Below are 19,871 nucleotides of genomic sequence, written 5' to 3'. Positions count from 1 at the left end.
GTTCGTCTTCTTATTCGAATTATAAGCTAATTATTATATATTTATATTGTTATATATTGTTATGATTTTCTATATTGTTGCAGAAAGTGAAGTGAAATACTGAATTTTTAAAGAAAAAGAATGCAATTACATGCAGCAAAGACAATCTCATCCTCCTGATTTTCTTTCAAGATCGCTACAAGGTCACGGCTGCATTGGTGAGTGTATAAAATCAAATATTTCTGTTAGCATTATTAGACCGTGGAAATTTTGTAAAATTTTATATAACTAAACTAATGCAATGTAAATTCAGATTTGTTTTATCTTTTAAATCTAAACATATGAATATTTGTTGCGTATTATACATGTCTGTTCATTCTTACCAAATTTTTAAATTTTTGTTAACTAAATGTATAAATATCCGCAGTCTTATTTGCACATTTTACTTCTTTCGTTCTAAAATGTACTCACTATAAAATCGTGATTAATTTTAAAAAATTCGACTTGAATGAATTTGAAAAATAGAATTCACAAGGGTATCTTTTTAGTCTTTATTGATAAAATATATCCATTAGTATTGGCAAATATTCGAGTTTGATGATAATTTTATGCGTTAAAACAAGATTACAGAAAGGGGAAACAATATATTTAATATGTATAATTTTTGCCGTTAAATTAAAAATTAGGACAATAATCGATACTTCCTTCTATAGTTAACTGATTGCTATAGGTAGTATACCACTGCTTACTTTGCGTGTTTGCGGATAAGTAAAGCATAAAATCTAACGATAAGAGAAACTGGATTCACTTTATCAAGTTTATTAGAATGACTTATTTTAATAACTGAATACCTATTAAACGATTTTTGTACAGTTAGCGTTCAGTTGTTGACACGTCATCTACAAGTAACAAGGTTGTCCCAGATTTTGTTTTTAATTGTTTTCATTTATTACGTTTATTTACGATATAACATAAAGTACATTTGAAACATCAGTTATTATTCAACGTAATATTTTGTAAGGAAAATCTTGAGTCATTTTTATGATTAGAATAATGAAATTATTAAAACCATATTGTTATTGAGGTTATAGGAGAATGTAATTTAAACGTTTAAGTGTTTTTAACCAATTTCCTTGAAATTTTTTGTTTTAGAATTGTAGCTTTTTTGCGTTTGTTAAATAATTTTGCTTCGATGTTCCATTTAATTTAAATGTATAAGATTAATTAAATTTTTATAATTAGTTAAATTAGTTAAATTTTGTAATTAATTAAATTAGTTAAATTTATTCTTCGCTTTAAATAGACTGTAAAAACGATCCAATCTCATATTTATTTGTATATAATATATTTTGAAATATTAGGTATAAAATGTCTTCAGATGTCATGAGCTCAGATTTTGGCAACAATGAAAATGTGTTGTTGACTAGACGGTACTTTGTAGTTGATGCAAAAGAAAATATTGATGATAGAAGTTTACATATCACAATTCCACCTGAAAAGTTAATTAGTAGTGAATTGCAAATAGATGTACAGTCAGATGAGAAATCAAAACCAGATGTGAATACTGTTAAACTTGTGATAGACTTTAAAGAGGATCAAACTAAAGGTGATAGTCAACATTTTCACAAAACACTTATAAGTGATGATAATATCATCAAAGAAGTTTTCACTTCACTTTTGTAGTTTATTATAATTTAATTTTTATGATTATCGATAGAATTTGACATATAGTCTGTCACAAGTATTATTAGCTATTTGAAGAGGCATTTTAAAACAGCTGATGTTTTAAGGTTTCTATAGAAAGAGACTTACAAGGTCTTTCTTCTCTCTCTGTCTTTCTAATGTGATAATAAAATCAATATTGATTAAGTTATAGTGTAAACTTGACACAGTAGTATATTAGTGCTCTCAGAATGCCAGTGCAATATAAAAGTAAAACAAAATTTTCAAAACGTCAAGGTATTATCATCACTTATACGATAGTTTCTAGATGTTATTTTTACACATTTATGAATTTTTTGGATACTACTAGCCATATATTTAAACCAAGATTGTTTTCACTTTAGAAGTTGTTGGTCATCAATTGAGATTTAGTACTCAGAATGAAAGTAATTATAAAAGTAAAGATAGTGGTGCATCTATTCAACCGGAATATGATGTAAGCATAGACGAAAGGTTACCAGAAACAGTGACATTACTTACTACACCATGGGGAGGAAAACTATATTTAGTGGGCACAGCACATTTTAGTGTTGAGAGCCAAAATGATGTTGCAACGGTAAATAAATTACATTTTACATGTACTGAATATATTAGATACTTTAGAATACTCAAGGATCACTGCAATACCTTTTTTTCGAAGTTAGTAGGAACATCCTAGTAGAATAATTAAAACATATATTTTTTCTTTACAATTAAAGATCATTCAGGCTGTACAGCCTCAGATAGTTGTAGTTGAGTTGTGTAAAGCTAGAATCGACGTTATAAACATTAACGAGGAAGCTCTGTATCGTAATGCAACAGATTTAAGTATTAGTAAGTTCTTCAGATTGTCTATTCAAGCATCATGCTTTCGATATGATGTTCATTTATTTCACTTTGCAGAAAGTTTAACTGAAACGATAAGACACTATGGTGTTTATAATGGGTTGTTACACATTATGTTATATCGCATGGTGGCTCATGTCGTTAAGGAACTTGGAATGCCACCAGGTGGTGAATTTCGTATAGCATTTGAAGAGGTAAATTAGAATAGGTTTCAACTGGTTTAAGTAACAAACATTAAATAAATTTCACGGTGTTTCTTCAGGCGAAAAAGGTACCAAACTGTATTATTCAGTTAGCTGACCGCTCGATTAACATAACGCTTCAACGTGCGTTGAGAGAATTATCTTGGTGGGAAATAATAAAACTTGCTTGGCTAATGGTACGATTAGACTCCCACATTAGTAAACAAGATGTAGAGCGTTATAAGCGGAAATCAGTGATAGAACAAATGATTTCATCATTGAGAGAAGAATATCCAGCGATAGAAAGAACATTTGTCACAGAAAGGGACATGTATCTTACATACCATCTTCAGATTGCTACCCAACCCCAACATACTTCGCAGGGGCTAAAAATACCAAGAGTTGTAGGAGTTGTTGGCATAGGACATATCAATGGAATAGTCGAAAACTGGGGAAAAGTGAAAGACTCCGACATATGGCCTATTATACGGTATATATGAAGCTAACATAGGAATTCATGGATAAATTACTGCAGATACCAATACTTTCGTTCCATTTTTTTTTTTTATAGAGTACCTCCTCAACCTTTATCAAGCAAAATATTGAAATTCACAATTAAAGCTTCCTTATTGGGAGTTACCATTTATGTGGGATATAAAATTATACCATTGCCTTCCGTTAGTACGTTGCAATCAATCAAATCGTCACTCGAAGGATTGTTAAAGGTCAGTGTTAAACAGTAGAATAGCCGAAACTTTTAGAATTGTTTACTGAGATATATATATATATTATCGAGAAGAGAGAAACAAAAAGCAAAACAATTGTTTCCTTTATTTTGTGCTGCCTATCCTTAAAGATCCTGTCGAACTTTCTTCGGCTTTCTCATTGATATAAACATTGTAATAAGCATGGAGGCGACTGCCTGTGCAGATGAATACGAGCATATCGTACCTAGTGTCATGTACACGATAAGTAACATACCAGGTCCTGGAATAGATTTGAAAGAATTCGAGTCAGAATATTCACTAGGTTGCTCATGTACTGTTCGGTGTACCGATTGTTCGTGTACACGTGGCTCTCCGAATTATATCGACGATTGTATACTGGATGAAAAATTATCAGATCCAATAATCGAATGTAACTCACATTGTACTTGTAAAGAAAGATGCGGGAATAGACTGGTACAGAATGGTCCAGTGGACAGTCTAGTCGTGTCGAAGATTGATGGGAAAGGACACGGCTTGTTCACGAGTAAGTCGATTAAGAAAGGTCAATTCATTTGCGAGTACGCTGGCGAGGTGGTAGGTATCGAGGAGGCAAGACGCAGAGTCGAGGCGAATAAAAATACCATGAACTACGTGCTTGTGGTTTCTGAGCATATCGGTGATCGAGTAATAGTGACGTGCATAGATCCCAAACATTTTGGCAATATTGGACGATACTCGAATCACAGTTGTGAGCCTAATACTAATCTCGTACCTGTCAGAGTGGAAGGACCAGTACCACGATTATGTTTGTTTGCGTCCAGAGATATAAAGATTGGCGAGGAGATAACTTTTGACTATGCTGGCGGAGTTGTTAATTCCGTCCATAATCTTAGTCATACACCCTGTCTCTGTGGCTCCAATAATTGTTTTGGCTATCTGCCTCATAATACTATTTAAAACTGTTAAACCCTTTGATAAATTGATTAAAAATGAATTGTCTTTGGTAAATTTATATAAAATTTTGTTTATTCATTGTTTATTGAAAATTGGGGCTAGGTAGTGTCAAGGAATATTTTTAGAAAGGAATGAAACGAGTGGAATAGAGTGTAGCGAGTTAGTGTGTCGATTGCATATAGAAATTATGATGGTTTTTTTTTTTATTAGTGCAGAAGCAAGGGGATTAGTGTATTAGGAAAAATAATGAACTTTAGTACATTGTAAATTTAAAAAGAAATTGTCAAAGAAAGGTAGGGTTAAGAATATAATGTGAATTGTGATTAAGAAATGATTTATAAATCACGATTTCATAGTGAGATTTAAAAAGGAAGAAGGATAAAATTTCGGATAATAAAATATTGAATGCTAATATATTATTATAACTAATCTCGTTATTTGAGCCTCAATTTAACATTTTATTATATATGTATCAAACTTTTTTGTAACAGTTAATATATGTTAATAAAGATATATTGTTTAAGAATGCAATGTACATATTTATATGTGCAGTAAAATATTTAAGAATGCAATGTACATATACATATGTATATGTGCAGTGAAATAGTTAAGCACGATATAAATTAATTTTCCAATGAAATTAAACATCTACACGTTTTAAGTAACACGAATGTTATTAATAATGTAATTTTACTTTACAAAACATTTGAACAGAATTTCTTTCATTTATTATTGGGTACGAATAATGTTTAGTGCTGACAATAAAGCGGTGTACGATACATAAAAGAACAAGTCTCAAGATTTATAAAAATCTTTTTAATTTACTAGAATGTACACGTCAATTAAAAAAATTGAACTTTCAGAAGTTTGCCGTTTATTTTTTTCTCTTAAAATTATCATAATTATATACATACAAAAAAAATATTAGATTTTCATCTAGTATTCTTTTTGTTTCTTAAGCGTTAGCGAACTTCTTTGGTTTGTCCTGTACAGTTAATCTGTATTTTAAAAACTGTACATTGTAACATGTAATTCATTAAAACGAGCGTAGAATTCAGTAACAAGCTAATATCTTTTCGGTCTGTCAATATCTATTTCTTCTCTTCGTTTTTCGTGGCACACTCCGATTCGCTTGATTGGTTGCAATATTTCCAACGCATCCACGTAACCCTCATGCGATCCCAAATGTTCTCTAACGAATCCATAGCTGGTCTAACATCCAGCAAGGTGAAAGTATAATTTTTGTCAATTGCCCCACCATCGTAGTAATCTATAACATATCGTACATCCTTTCCGCATCTATCTATAATCCAGTCGTGCCGGTCAAATGGTAGTTCGTATCTAAAAGGAAATAGTTCCATGTTTGTTAATCCAAATCTGAGAGTAATCCTGGTAATATCGAGTTATTCTTCTTTGCAGACATAGCTCACCCCATCCAATATCGAATGCGTGCACGTGGCGAATACTGCTTGGCTTTGCCTCCAAAGCTGCGCAATTTTGGAGTACCACACTCCCTCGCGTGAAGTGCCTCCCATTTAAGCACTTCTTGCCACGCTAATTCGTTATTTGCATTATGGATTTTTATTATATCGTCCATGTCCTTTGGTGTTATGTCGTCGTTCTTCCACCTCCAACCTTTTCTCAGCATCGCATTCCAAAACATTTGTTGCGAAGGGTACATCCAAAACCCATCACCTGTTGCTTTTGGTATGGATGACATTTGTCTTTCCGTTGGCAGTGGAAAAGGCTGATCTGGTGCCGGTTGTTGATTAGCTGGTGGCATCTACAATTTTATTTAAATTATCGTTCAGGGAAAATGAACTAGTCTGAAAAGTTATTCTCATTCTCAAACGCGTCGATAAGAATATTAACCATGTTTAAAGGATTGATTTCGTTTGGAGCCATGTCATTAATCGGACATTCGCTGGAATACATTGGCGGTGCTTCTTCCTGCATAGATTTATGCATAGGGCATTCTGGAGGAGGTTTTCCTTTGGGTTTGTGTGTTTCATGGTACGGTACATTTGAAACCTCTGGCTGATGTACAGAGGTAATTGCATCAGCTGCCGATACAGCAGAATTCATTACATTTCCCATTTTCTTTTATAGTAAAATCTCTGTAACGAGCATTTGAAATTAGAACACTTACATTTTCATTCAAGAAAATAAGAATCATGAGCATTGGAAAGATAACCTATAAGTAGATTATGCAATAAGCTGTGTATCGCCTGTTATTTCAATGTCGCAACTAGATATGTTAAAGCAGAAGATGAGAATATATTTTCTTAGTCGTGAAATGCTCTGACAATACTTCGACAAAAGGGAGGTCTTAATAAAATACTTACATCGAGTTATAAACATATATGATATCGTTGGTATATCTATTTGATTATCTGTCTTTATGTAGAATTAGAACCTTTCGATAAATTAAGACGATTCTAGATAAGTTAAATAAACTTTGAGAATTAAAGGTATTGTGTTTCAAAGAATTGAAACATCTCGATTCCGAATTCTTTAAATCACTTGGGATTAAACGTACAACAGAAACAGTATGGCAGTAGTGCTACGGCAGTAACAGTACTTGTGTCACATTGCTGTTTCTAGTGATTTTTCTTAAGGTCATAAAGATTTCCCCCAAGAGTGTGGGAAGTTTTTTTCCGAAAAGTTTATGACAGAAGATCTGACGAGTAATTCCTTTGTTTTTTTTTTTTTTTTTTTTTTTAAAAAAAAAGGGAATTTTTATTTTTTTTTTTGTGGCGGGGTTTTTTTTTTTTTTTTTTTTTTTTTTTTTTAACAAAAATCAATTTTATTTTCACATATCTGTACATAGGTATATACGCAACGATATTTAATTAAATAATTCCACCAAATTTTAGGAAGGTTTCACGTACTTTTATTGGCAGAACCGTAGATTCGAAATTTGAAATTTTGAACAAGTTTGTTAGGAATCGTGCAAGTAGAGGGTGCAACTATTTTCCAGTGCTCTTTCCTTTAAATTGAAATACGTGTAATATATACACTCGGCCCGCAGGTTTTACCATGCGAACAGTGACATCATCGTGGAACGTAACACCTCTCGTTATATGTACAAAAGATATCAAATTCCGACAAAAGAATCGCGTTAAATGTTCCCTCAACAACGAAACGTCGCGTTTCGTAACTTATTCGTAATTTTTATTCATGCGAGAGCGAAACTCTTTCGTTCGCCGTGATTCTAACCTACAATACTGTAGAGAAAGTAATGTACTCGGAGGAAAGCAGAACAGATCTGTCAGAATACTCTGTTATTAGATTTTGAGAAATCCCTATTTGTGTTATATACTTAAGGCGATCTACTCTTTACAACAAAACCGGTTTTCAATATATTTCTCTTCAACTATCATCGAAAGCCGATTTTGACGATAGACTGGCCACTGTTATTCCTCAGCTTCTCGGGGGAAAAAAAAAAAAGAAAAAGAAAAATGGTACATTTCTAATTCAACCGCGTGGCATGGATTTATGTTCTCGAAGGATCAGTTCCTCGCGATCTTCGTCGACTCCTTGTTCCCGGCCACGTGTTCCAAATCGAGGCTGTCGTACTCCAGTCCAGCGGTGTTGTCGTAATAGGCGTAGTCGTAGTCGTTCTTCTTCCCAGATTTCGGTCGCGGTGTCGTGGTACTTGGCAGCCTCGTTGTCGACGAGAATGGTCTGGCGGATCCGCTGACATAAGTACTTTCCCTAGGGGTTGTCGGCGATTGCGGTGGTCTCTGGGTGTTTGAGTTGAAGATGTTCGGATTGTAGGTGGTGACCGTAGAGATCCTCCTGTACGTGGAAACAGATCTTTCTCAATACAGCGATTTAACCTCAAGTTATTTAATGTAACTAATATAAATAAATATAATATAAATAATATGATATAATATAAAAACCAGATTTGGAAGTATTATATTTAAATAATAGTATATTATAATATATATTATACAGTATTATAATGTAAATAATATAATATAATATAAAAACCAGGTTTGGAAGTTATTATCTAATTTAATATCTTGGCACCGGGATATTAAATTATATATATATATTATAATATATTATATAGTATTATAATATACTATATAATACATATAATATATGATTTAAATAGTAAATAATACAATATAATATAAAAACCAGGTGTGGAAGTTATTATCTAATTTAATACCTTGGCACCGGAATATTAAATTATATATATATATATATATATATATATATATATATATATATGTATAATTATAATATATATTATATAGTATTATAATATACTATATAATATATATAATTTAAATAATATAATATAATATAAAAACCAGGTTTGGAAGTTACTATCTAATTTAATACCTTGGCACCGGGATATTAAATTATATAATATATATATAGTATTATAATATACTGTATAATACATATAATATATAATTTAAATAGTAAATAATATAATATAAAAACCAGGTTTGGAAGTTATTATCTAATTTAATATCTTGGCACCGGGATTATTATAATATATTATATAGTATTATAATATACTACATAATACATATAATATATAATTTAAATAGTAAATAATACAATATAATATAAAAATCAGGTTTGGAAGTTATTATCTAATTTAATACCTTTGCACTGGGCTATTAAATTATATATATATTATAATATATTATAACATATTATAATATATATTGTACTGTATTATAATATACTATATAATATATATAATTTAAATAGTAAATAATATAATATAAAAACCAGGTTTGGAAGTTATTATCTAATTTAGTACGTTTCGCACTGGGCTATTAAATTATACATACATTATAATGTATGTCCTATATAAATAATATAATATATATAATATATATTATATAGTATTGTAATATAATTAATATAATGTAATACAAAAACCAGGTTTGAAAGTTATCATCTAATTTAGTACCTTGGCACCGGGGTGGTAGGTCTTGCTGTCTCAGCCAGATGATTGATGCTGGCAGGACTGAACCCTATCCCAACCGAGGATCTCGCCAGATCGTAGGTCCCCGTGCTAGTCTCCGTGTAATATTTCCCGTTCGATCCCTCGTAATTGTTGTACTGCGTCGCTTTTTTCGGCGCTCTCGTTACCTCGTAATACTGGGACGAGCTTTTCACAGGTTGGCTAGACTTCTCGTAATACTGTCCGTTCTCGTTGTTCCTTACGGCGGTCTGCGCCTGTGCATTGTCGTTGGGAATGTACTTCTTCGTTGCTGGACTGTACGTTGTAGGCGCGTAATTGCTGCTTGCGTAACTGGGGAAGTATTTAGTGGTTGATTGAGAGACGTCTTGCCGGATAGTCGTGCTAGGTCTGTACTGTCCGTTGTTGTTGTTATTATTATTATAATTATTATCGTAAATGGTAGGCGAAGCGGTGGTAGACTGATAGGGCACGTTATTGTTACTCGTGCGTTGTATGTTATTGTAATTTCTCTGGTAATTGCTGTAATCGTTCGCCTGGTAGCTGGTGCTAGGCTGCAGTGTCGTGGACGGCGCGAACGGCTGTCCGCCGTTGTTGTAATTCTGATTGTAATTCTTGCTGTAGCTGGTGCTCTGGCTGAACGGCTTCGCCGTCGTACTCTGGCTGAAACCGGCGGCGTTCTGCTGATTGTAATTGGAATTGGCGTTGTAGGCGTTGTAAATGGTCGTTCTGGTTGTGGTGCTCGGCGACTGGAAGTTGTAATTGTTCTGATAGCCGACGGTGCTCGGCCGATAAGTGGACGACGGCGTGTTGTATCTCGGCGTGTTCTGATTCTTGTTGAAACTCTCTTGGGGCCTGGCGGTGGTCGACGGCACGAACCCGTTCGCCCGTTGATTGTAGTTGTTGCCGCTGTAGAAACCGGTGTACGTGTTCTGGTTGGCAGGGGCAGGGGCAGGCACGCTCGTGCTCGACGCTACGTAACTGTTGCTGCCATTGTCGTTGTACTGCTGCTTCCTGCTGACCTTTCTGACACCGGTTTTCTTCTTCTCTTGAGCAACCTCGTCCTTGTAGGGCCTCTCGTTCTCGTAGTCCTCATCCTTGCCGTTCCGATTGTTGTAAAAGTTGCCGCTGCTGCTGCCTCTCAGGTCCCTGTTGCCGTTGTAGCTGTTCGACGGCTGTACTCGGTTGAGGGTGTTGGCGGAGGAGCGGACAGGGTCGCTGGTCTCGGACCGTTGAAGATGATCTTGCGGCTCGGCGTCGCTGCGTATGCTGTCGTAGTGAAGCGACTCCAGGCCCGATCCTATCCTGTACAGGTCGAAATTGTCGCTGGCGTAGTAGAGGGTGGCTGCCTCGCAGTCGACGTCGTACCAGTCCGCGCATGTCTGGCTTTCCTGGTCGAACGCGGTGTCGTTGGGACACAAGAACCTTGGGAAGAAAGCAACGGAACAGATGACGAACGAGTCGGCGTGGGTCGGATATTTTCTTAACCTGGGATAACCTACTTGTAGTCCTGAACGGTGCCGGCTACGGACACGCAGACGTGAAACACTTGGCAGTCAGTCTCCGGGTCGGCGTAATAGCTTCCTACGATCTTGTTGCGACAAGTGAAGGAAGTTTCCGGCATGTATTGCTGCGAGTATCTGGGTGGTGGTCGCTGCAGCCCGAGGACGCCGGCTCCGAGCGCGGAAACCACTGTCACAGAATGGGAATCGGTCGGGTAAAAAGGGAAGAATAAAAAAAAAAGAGTGAAAACACTCCTCTTGAGGAAACCTTGACTTCTCGGCGTGTGAAATTATTTAATAGCCTCCAGCGTTGACTGAAATTACCAAAAATCCAAAAGTACCTAGTATCGTAACGTCTGCTGTTGCCCGTTTTATAAGTAAATTAATCAAACATCTCAGATTATCTGGTACTGAACAAAACACTCAGAGGATTCGTTTTTACCCTCCCCCCCCCCTTCCCTTTGAAGGATAGATAAGAAATTAAGAACTTTCGCTCTCCATTCAAGGAACTCGTTTCACCGTGAAAAAGGAAAAAAGTGGTTGGTTATGGCTCGTCATGGTCCGCGATGATGCTTTTCTTTTCACGCGTGAAGCAGCCTGCGTACTCACGGGATCGTGACGGGATCGTGCTTCTCCCCTCGCGAGAAGACTCGTGAAAGAAAATTTAAAGCTAAATCTTGGAATTTCCGATCTTAACGTACCCCATACGAGACAGACGAGCCTCCCGATGGATTTCATCTTGTCTTCTTCTTCTTCTTCTTCTTCTTCTTCTTCTCCTTATTCCTCTTCGAGTAAACCGATCACTACAGGTAGTCGATCCGCGAGAAAGCTGGACACTACCGTCGTTACCTTCGCGAAGGGACTGTTGGAGGTGACTGCAGCGTCGAGGAGAACGCCTCGACCGAGAAGAGGATACCCAGCGGGGAAACAGTCGCATGGGAGGACGCCTCTGGTCCCTGGTGTACGAGGTAGGGGCCTCTCTATCCAGGAGAAGGCACACGTGTGATGGGGGTAGAGGACGTAACGCTTCGTTACGTCACTCCCCGCTCGAATCACTCGAAGGCAGATGCTACCTGCCAGTAGACGACCCGGAGAAACTATTGATGAAAGCTTCGGAACGATCGCAATCTCTCTCGTCTTCTCTTCCTATCGAGTTTGCTTTTTTCGAACATCCTGGAACATCGTGGTGGGGGCCTAGAGTTTGTCGACTTTCCGCTGCAGATGATAATTTGCATATCCTCGCGTACCATATGTGCATCCTATGCAATCTTGCGTGTTCAGATTGTTCGTAAATTGCACGAACGTTTCCTTACTCGGTTTATCTATCGGACATTCTTCAACCACTAGTGAGAGTTTCTTCTTCTTTTTTTTTTTTTTTTCTTGTTTTTTCTTAATGATAGGGGATTAAGGATTTTCATTATGGAAACGTGCAAATGAATACTTTGTACGTGGACGTGAGAGTGTAAAAATGTATGGAATGTTCAACGTAGAGTTTAGGTTTCATTTCTTTGGAACGATTTCACGTGACTTTTACGGAATCTTGTAAATAAATCCTTGATTGGTATTGTTTGGTTCAATTGAAATTTGAGCTGGGTTGTTTAATTTTATTTCATGTCCTGTGTCTCGTGTCACGTGAAATACGGAATAAAAATTGGAAAGTAGCACGTTAAATTTAAGTAAAAAGCAGAATTTAACCACTTGCGCGGGCAACTGATTGCGGACCATAACGAGTGACCAAACCGTATAGAATAATTTTGAACTCGTCGGTAGAAATTATTAAGATAATAATAAATTTATTATCTGCTTTGCCTATTGTATTTCACTCAAATATACTTAAAACAGAGAATATTACAATTTTGGAATAAAAAATTCTCGACGTGGTGAAATAATAAAATTGTTTGTATTCATAGCAATACGATTCGGGGATTAAGTTAGATTATTTTAGGCTGAAGGGTTTGAGAGTTAAAATGATCTGCAACTAATAATCTCGCAACTTGCAACGTGGACGAGTCCTGTACAATCTTTGGAAACTCGTGTACCTGTTGAAATGACCAAATGTACCAAATGAATGTTGTTATTCAACTCTCACGGATGACAAATTTGTCGATTACGAAGTCGAGAAGCGGTAAAAGTCACTTTCTATTAAATCATTCGGCGGTGCCAGCAAGAGGCTGCAGGCCTGGAAAAAATGATTGTCGATAAGATCGTAGCACCGAAAGTGTTTAAAGTTCAAGACACTGATACGAATCAAAGCCGATTCGAATTAGTCGCTTAACTGCGATTGAAGTCGATTAGAGATGGGATCGAGCGCCTTGCAAGTGGGTTTGAACCTTTAGTCATTAGATTCGAACTCTTTACGAGTATTTCCAAGTATACACGGACAAGATAGCTAACATTAGAACTGCCAACGAGATTAACGCGTAAAATTTCCATCGGAGGTATTAAAATAAGAAAAAAAAGGAAGAAAGGAAGACATGGAATACAACGGCTTTTATTTACACATTTAAAGAAAAATCATTCAAATCTCTAAAAGTACACAGTTTTAATAAATAAAAATTATAAATTGGTTATTTTAATTCGTTTTGGTAGTTCCAGTGTACTTCCAACAATAAGTTCACTCAGATATACTGGAATATACGATTTTCAAATTTCGTACTCGTGTCGAATGCGCATGCGTTCAACGCGCGTGTATGTAGCGCGCATGCGTCTTTAATCTGCCGCCCTCTTTCATTTTGATATTGAAATCGCATGTAAAAACATGCACTGCAACTTAACGTGACGCGAAATTAGCGAAAGAGACAATAAATTGACAGGTTTCCCAGACACGACGGAGATTTTATCGATTTTACGAAGCATCTTCCCGTGTCTCTACATTTCCGCGGTTTTCAAATGTTACGTCCGCGTCGATGCGCATATCCAGTGCGCATGTATCCGATAAAAGGTTTCGAATTTACAGCATGGACCAAAAGTTCCCACCTACCTTTTTTTTTTTATCAATGAAACATCAAAATACAAGAAGAAAACTAATTTCATTGATTTCAAATTATCATTTAAGTTCGAAGTAAAAATATAGAACGACAAAAAGAAATTATTATAAATAAAAACGAAAAGATAAATACGGTAAAAAGAATTACGGATTTACTTTTAGCAGAAAGTGATTTTTCGGCCCACCCTATATACTTTGTATAAAAACGAACGCGTTGCAAGTTGGATATTCGTTTTTACTCCCGAGTGTATTTATACTTTCGAAACCCGCGGAGAGACGAAACTGTTGTACGTGTCTTGATTTGGATTCGCAAGCACGTGTCACGTGACTTGATCCCATCCGTAGTGACGATCGGAGCGTGTTCAAACGACACAGAAATCGTGTGTTCGGTTCGCGGCGACCGGTCGTCTCGTGCCCTTTGCCGGTCCACGAGACCGAGCCTCGACCCCTCGCGAAGGCGCATCCAAGGAGTGCTCTGTGTGTCGCATTCCAAGTGACGTGGAACCGTGATCCTCTTCTGGAACGATCGAGGGGAGGTCCAAAGGGTTTCGCGAGGTGTAAGCGAGAGATAAAGGGAAATCGCGCGGGAGGAAGCACGAGGGGAGGAGGGGGAGGGGGGGGGGGAGGCTGAAGATCGAGGTCGTACCTCGACAATCGATATTTCGCAATTCACCTCGCATTCTGTTTATCCTGCGTGAAACAGACGAGGTTTCCGGCACGTTTGGGAACGTCCTCTGACGATAAAGCGAGACTTACGCAACATTCTTTGGTAGAACATACGCGTAGAACGTACATATGTATACATACACACCGTATATGTACTCTCGACTTGCAATTACAAGCGGACGATAAATATTTTATCCTTTCGAAAGTCATTTTATCGTGACGCGTTATCAATTACAAAATACCTAAACCTAACCTAAAAATTGATATGTGTATATCATGTATATTATATAACACATTAATATATTAAAATGATTATATTAATATTAAATAATACATTTATATTATATTATATAATATTATGTACATTATATGTATATTATGCACAGCAGAAGATAAATTTTCTATTTCTTTTTTCTGTCCAGAAGAATGGTTAAATTTCACTGTTCTAAATTATATTTACAAGTATACTAATGATTATATACCTATTAATAATATAATTAATCCTTATGATTGTAACATTGTATGTACTTATAATTATATTATTACATTATATAATTTAATTTATACGATGATATGAGTTATGGTACATATTTATGATAGAGATTGTGTGATATAATGATCGCCCCAAGTTTTCAGTTAAATTTATATTTTGTAACTAAATTGTGCCTGCTAAAGTCGATATACATATATCTTCAAATTGTTTCATCAAGATTACACATATAAACATGTATATATGTACACACATGTATCTCCAAGTTCTTTGTCAAGTTTTATATTTCACAATTGATACATCACAACATAGTTCATGTTGAAAAAGATGATGAAGCATTGATGATCATCTTGAAAGAGATGCAACATTTACCACCTGCCTCCAAACAAGAGTCAATTAAAGGCATACCATATATACCTTTAATTAACTCTTATTTGGTAAATGTTCCATCTCTTTCAAGATGATCAGCAATGTTTCATCTTTTTCAACATGAGCTATGTTGTGATGTATCAATCAACGAAATATGAAAACTTGACAAAGAACTTGGAGATACACATTATATATATTATACATATTATATATACACGTATATCTTCAACTTTTTCCATTTTGCAATTAAATCGCAGTGGCCGTATCCTGCTGAAGTCAATTTAGATCTCGACAACCTGTAACATTCATCTTCTGCCTTGTAAATAGGAATCAATCGAGAATTTCGTCACAGACGAGTACTATTCCGTTTTTCAATGACCATCCGCGTCTCTATTACGCGCGATGAGCTCGCGACGAGGAATCTTCTCAGCCTTGGAGGGCGAAAGTTGCCTTCGACTCGTTCTTAGATGGCACGATATTTGCACCTACGAACCGTGGAACATGGCCATAGCGAGGAGATCGATCGGCCGGCTCCTTGTAACTTTATCTGGCCACTTTTTTCTTTTCCCCCCTCCGCCATCGTCTCATCACCGATATCTATTAATAGAGATCGCGAAAATTGTACGCGAATCCTCTCAGCCTTCACACCGTCTCAATTTCCTATCGTTCCATCGTGCTGGAAGCTTGGAGATTTCACTTTTCATTTTTCGTAGCGAAGGTTATAGAGAATTTTTACGAGATACTTTTGTGGAATTCTCTGTTTAGATATCGATGTACGCCAAATTGTTCAGAAGTGAAATATCCCGTACAGCGCAGTCTTGTCGCAAAAAAACTGTTCGTAATCTTAAAAAAACTCGATATTTCTTCTTTCTATAGAGCACATTTCATCAATACAGTTTTTATGAAAATTAATTTTAATCAGTATTATTTTCTAACGTTATTCTACCATTGTATAGTATACAATCTATACATATAGATTTAGTCACAATCACAAAGTTTAACCAAAGATTAATGTTTACGTAAAAAAACAAATATATATACTTATGTAAATCGTTGATCAATGCTTGACTTTGATTAATAGGTTTGTAAGAGTTTTTTGGAATATTATTCCTCTTACGTCCTATTATTTAGAATACTATTATTCTCATCTTCTTACCTTCCGTTGTTTGGATTTATTATATTAATTTGGATTATTATTCTATTATTTTCAATATTATTTTTCTTTCTGTGAATTTCATTAGTTTTGAAGATACAACAGTGAAATGTATTTCTTTTTTTTTTCTATATAGAAAAGAATATAAGACTGTAAAAGTAGTATACATAGGAGGCAATTAGAATCTAATTAAATAATTAAATTCTTTCTTTTTTTACACTCGACGATGTTATTTGCGCGAGGAGTAGTTCGAGAACGCTTCCGCCTTTATTTTTCATATCGCGAACGCCCACGAGTATGAACGTTTGTCGTGACATTCTTCGGCAAGCATTGAACCGATGGAGAAAGCGGGGTCATAGGTGCACAGGCGGACCATTTTTCCGGGATGATATCTCTCGATGATGCTACGAGTGTGACAACTGGCATAATTAATTAATACGTGTCTCCGACCAGTTGCTCCGAAGTTTGTTGCACTCTTTTCTTTTCGTACATTTTTCTGAGAGATATAGTACAATTATACTAATTAATTATATTAATTGCGATTTAATAACATCTGCTAGGTTAGTATAATTGATCGTAGCTCTATAATTGAGCTATGTATAACTGGTTACGGCAAATAAACTGCTAAGCTTTTAAGCTAGTACAATTGATTATAGCTCGAACAATTTGAACGAGCAAGATATTTGCATACTACTTAAGGAAGCATCGTTGTTTCTTTCGAAATTTTAAACTCCAAAGTGCTTCGAACTTTTTCGAACATTTTTCAGAAAGCAAATCAGTTTTGCGAATTGATAATATTAAGAAACTTAGGAATAACAAATTAATGGAACAAAATAGACGAAATAGATGAAAGACAAATGAACGAACGAATCAAAGGGATAAATCAGTAAAAATCAAATAATGAGCCACCGCTTGAGAGACATTTATACGTTATCGATCGCTTAGCGTCAGAATTCGTAAGCCATTTGCAATTTATTGTCCAGAGGAGCTCGGCTCTTGGTTTTTTTCTCTCTCGAATATACTTTGCAAGGAACGATATTACGCGGATTTGCATAGCGATTTGGAGAGGAGAGAATGTTGCTCGTTACCCAAGCGGATACAAAAAGGTGCTAAGCGTATGCGGGAACACACTCGACTTCCGTCAGACTGGTGCACCTCCTCGTCCAGCCGCCATCTCGCTATCTTTTTTAACACTTTCGCAGCCGTCGGCGCGAAATCGCGTCTTTCTCTAAACTGCGGTCCATTGTGAAGTCCGGAAACTCGTTAATATTCATTGGTTTCTAGCATTTTCATTGTGGTCGTATAAAAGTGAACTATTAATTTACTATTTGATTTAAAATGAACCGTTGTCGTGAATGGTTAATGAAAAGCAGAAGTCTTGTAAAAAAATGTGCAAAGACAAGAATTCCCTGTTTCAAATATACTAAATATCAAAAGTAAAATATGTTCCGCGATATTTTGTAAATTAAAGGAATTTTCCAATTCTTCCATTTATGCTTATGGAAATATAAAAGTGTATGAACATTTCTTACACCGCGTGCTCTGAAATGTTCTTAAACTCAATTCTTATAATACGAGGGCCAAATAATTGAGACAAATTCCAATTAAGTTGATTAATATGCAGAGAATACGTAGAGTATTAACATTTTAGCACTGTAATAAAATTATAAATTTCGGTAAAAAGAAATGTGCCATTTTTTTGGTATCAAAAAACACATCTATACCTACAGAAATATGTTTTTAATATTTATATACACAATAATATGTATAATGTAATATTTGTATACACTAAATTTACTAAATTACTATTTACTTTAATGGTAATTTGCTAAATTATTATTTAATGAATTGATCATATAATATTTATATATAATAAATTTACAAGATACACAACTTAACTCGATACACTATGCAATATTTGGTCGAGTTCTCTTTACTCTACTGACAATTTGCACACAATTCAAAAACATTATATACGCTCCAGTCCTATTTGGAATGAAAAAAAAAAACTAATATTTTGTCCAAGTCTGACTTACAATTAGACTAAATTGTTAAGAGGTTACCATTACGAAAGAACTTCCATTTCGCTATACATGGACGTACGTACTAGTGATACTAAAGAGCGAACACGATTAGACGTGTATATACGTCCTTGGCGTGGACCGGTTGCAGGTTTTTTCCTATTTCCCTTCGTAAACGTTCGTCTCTCGGCTGGGATCGAGCTAGTGAAAGCTGGCTGGAACATCTCGGAACGTCCTCGAGCACGTGCACGCGAATCCTCCTCACGAATCGACGATTTATTGCGTTGAAACGGCGAAAGCAATAGGAACTGGAGCACCGATATATCGACGTCACGACTATTCGTATCACATTGGCCGATCCTCCGCGCTGGAGAAATCGGCGGAGAATTTGTTCAATCTTCGAACTTATTCCTGGAATTCCTAACAAGATTCGCTCCTCGAATCCACAGGTCTAGCAACAAGTGAAATTTAGTGGACTTTATTTAAAAATTCGCGTGTCGAACGCGATCAGCGTTTAAGTTTGTCATGTGTACAGGGAAAATTAAAGGGAATGTAATAGTATAATAGTGGTTTAGGAATTGGATGTTTTAGAGTTAATAAGTATTAATGAAATGCAAGAGTAATCGAATAATTCGGTGGAAAAATGTAGTTTAGTTGTTTCTGAATATTTCGACATATATGCAAAATGTGAGATATGAAATATTCGAAATTCGAAGCAATGAAATATGAAATGTGACATCTCAGTGAATTCTTCTGATTCTTCGATTAATATTAATTTCACAAATTTTACAAATTAATAGGTTAAATAGAATTTTTGCGTGTTTATGGGGAAATTTAAAAGTGCAAATATACTTGGAGCAATTATACGTAACATAGTTTAACTCCTCTAGCGCTGGAACGACGTGTCACGCACGTCGAGAATATTTGGCCGAAAAGTTGCAGTGTTTTCACAGTTTTAAGTATATTGAAATACAACCCAGGCAAAACAAACAATAAATTTATTACTTCTTAGTAATTTCTAGCCAGTGATATACCGAATGAATTCAAAAAGGAGACGAATTACTGTATACGGTTTGGTCACTCGTTATGGTCCGTCAACTAGTTAGTTACGAGCGCAAGAGGTTAAAGACCACAATTTTTCCAGAAAATATTTACGTTAACTGAGAAACATAGGGAAATTACATCAGAAATAGAAATAAATTAAAGTGAATAATTAGCCTTATTTGATGAACAGTGAATAATAAATTTGATTTAACGAACGTAATGAACAATAAATTTTATTTAATGAATTTCACGAATAACAGATTATATATGGGCGAGTTTGCGAAATTCAATCGACGACAGAAGAATCGACCTGG

At 35.5% G+C, this 19,871-nt stretch overlaps 4 protein-coding genes across 5 annotated transcripts; 2 read left to right on the top strand and 2 right to left on the bottom strand.

Moving 5' to 3' along the window:
• The first annotated feature begins 715 nt into the window (after positions 1-715).
• LOC122538721 (traB domain-containing protein) lies at positions 716-8,595 on the top strand. Of its 2 annotated transcripts, XM_043673027.1 has the most exons (8): positions 716-995; positions 1,341-1,585; positions 2,046-2,257; positions 2,400-2,514; positions 2,584-2,720; positions 2,789-3,198; positions 3,280-3,481; positions 8,579-8,595. In XM_043673027.1, the coding sequence occupies exons 2-7, from the start codon at positions 1,348-1,350 to the stop codon at positions 3,449-3,451; spliced, it is 1,284 nt and encodes a 427-aa protein (XP_043528962.1). In that variant the 5' UTR covers positions 716-995; positions 1,341-1,347; the 3' UTR covers positions 3,452-3,481; positions 8,579-8,595. The 2 variants fall into 2 exon arrangements, with proteins under 2 accessions (XP_043528962.1, XP_043528961.1); XM_043673026.1 differs by lacking the exon at positions 8,579-8,595 and having other exon boundaries at positions 717-995; positions 3,280-3,596.
• On the top strand, positions 3,616-4,732 carry LOC122538723 (histone-lysine N-methyltransferase SETMAR). The gene has a single exon (XM_043673029.1). The coding sequence runs from the start codon at positions 3,617-3,619 to the stop codon at positions 4,370-4,372; it is 756 nt and encodes a 251-aa protein (XP_043528964.1). The 5' UTR covers position 3,616; the 3' UTR covers positions 4,373-4,732.
• On the bottom strand, positions 5,221-7,072 carry LOC122538722 (holocytochrome c-type synthase). The gene is made up of 4 exons (XM_043673028.1): positions 6,715-7,072; positions 6,242-6,486; positions 5,800-6,152; positions 5,221-5,710 (listed from the first exon to the last, which is right to left on the bottom strand). The coding sequence occupies exons 2-4, from the start codon at positions 6,464-6,466 to the stop codon at positions 5,461-5,463; spliced, it is 828 nt and encodes a 275-aa protein (XP_043528963.1). The 5' UTR covers positions 6,467-6,486; positions 6,715-7,072; the 3' UTR covers positions 5,221-5,460.
• Positions 7,240-11,754, bottom strand: LOC122538720 (GATA zinc finger domain-containing protein 14-like). Its single transcript, XM_043673024.1, has 4 exons — positions 11,530-11,754; positions 10,829-11,018; positions 9,315-10,751; positions 7,240-8,170 (listed from the first exon to the last, which is right to left on the bottom strand). Exons 1-4 carry the CDS (start codon positions 11,564-11,566, stop codon positions 7,882-7,884), a joined length of 1,953 nt encoding a protein of 650 aa, XP_043528959.1. The 5' UTR covers positions 11,567-11,754; the 3' UTR covers positions 7,240-7,881.
• Between the last annotated feature and the right edge of the window lie 8,117 nt (positions 11,755-19,871).

The sequence above is a fragment of the Frieseomelitta varia genome, unplaced genomic scaffold (assembly GCF_011392965.1).
Source record: "Frieseomelitta varia isolate USP_RPSP 00005682 unplaced genomic scaffold, Fvar_1.2 scaffold_176, whole genome shotgun sequence".
NCBI lineage: Eukaryota > Metazoa > Arthropoda > Insecta > Hymenoptera > Apidae > Frieseomelitta > Frieseomelitta varia.
The sequence above is the reverse complement of the archived record's forward strand: the minus strand, read 5'-3'. Positions and strand labels throughout refer to the sequence as shown.

Coding starts and splice junctions, on each gene's coding strand:
- LOC122538721 (XM_043673027.1), top strand. CDS start 1,348: ATGTCTTCAGATGTCATGAGCTCAGATTTTGGCAACAATGAAAATGTG. Junction 2,258..2,399: donor GCCAAAATGATGTTGCAACG/GTAAATAAATTA, acceptor TTACAATTAAAG/ATCATTCAGGCTGTACAGCC. Junction 2,721..2,788: donor TTCGTATAGCATTTGAAGAG/GTAAATTAGAAT, acceptor GTGTTTCTTCAG/GCGAAAAAGGTACCAAACTG.
- LOC122538720 (XM_043673024.1), bottom strand. CDS start 11,566: ATGAAATCCATCGGGAGGCTCGTCTGTCTCGTATGGG. Junction 10,752..10,828: donor GGCACCGTTCAGGACTACAA/GTAGGTTATCCC, acceptor TTTCTTCCCAAG/GTTCTTGTGTCCCAACGACA. Junction 8,171..9,314: donor CCTACCACCCCGGTGCCAAG/GTACTAAATTAG, acceptor TTCCACGTACAG/GAGGATCTCTACGGTCACCA.
- LOC122538722 (XM_043673028.1), bottom strand. CDS start 6,466: ATGGGAAATGTAATGAATTCTGCTGTATCGGCAGCTGATGCAATTACC. Junction 6,153..6,241: donor AAATCAATCCTTTAAACATG/GTTAATATTCTT, acceptor ATAAAATTGTAG/ATGCCACCAGCTAATCAACA. Junction 5,711..5,799: donor CGCATTCGATATTGGATGGG/GTGAGCTATGTC, acceptor ATTTCCTTTTAG/ATACGAACTACCATTTGACC.
- LOC122538723 (XM_043673029.1), top strand. CDS start 3,617: ATGGAGGCGACTGCCTGTGCAGATGAATACGAGCATATCGTACCTAGT.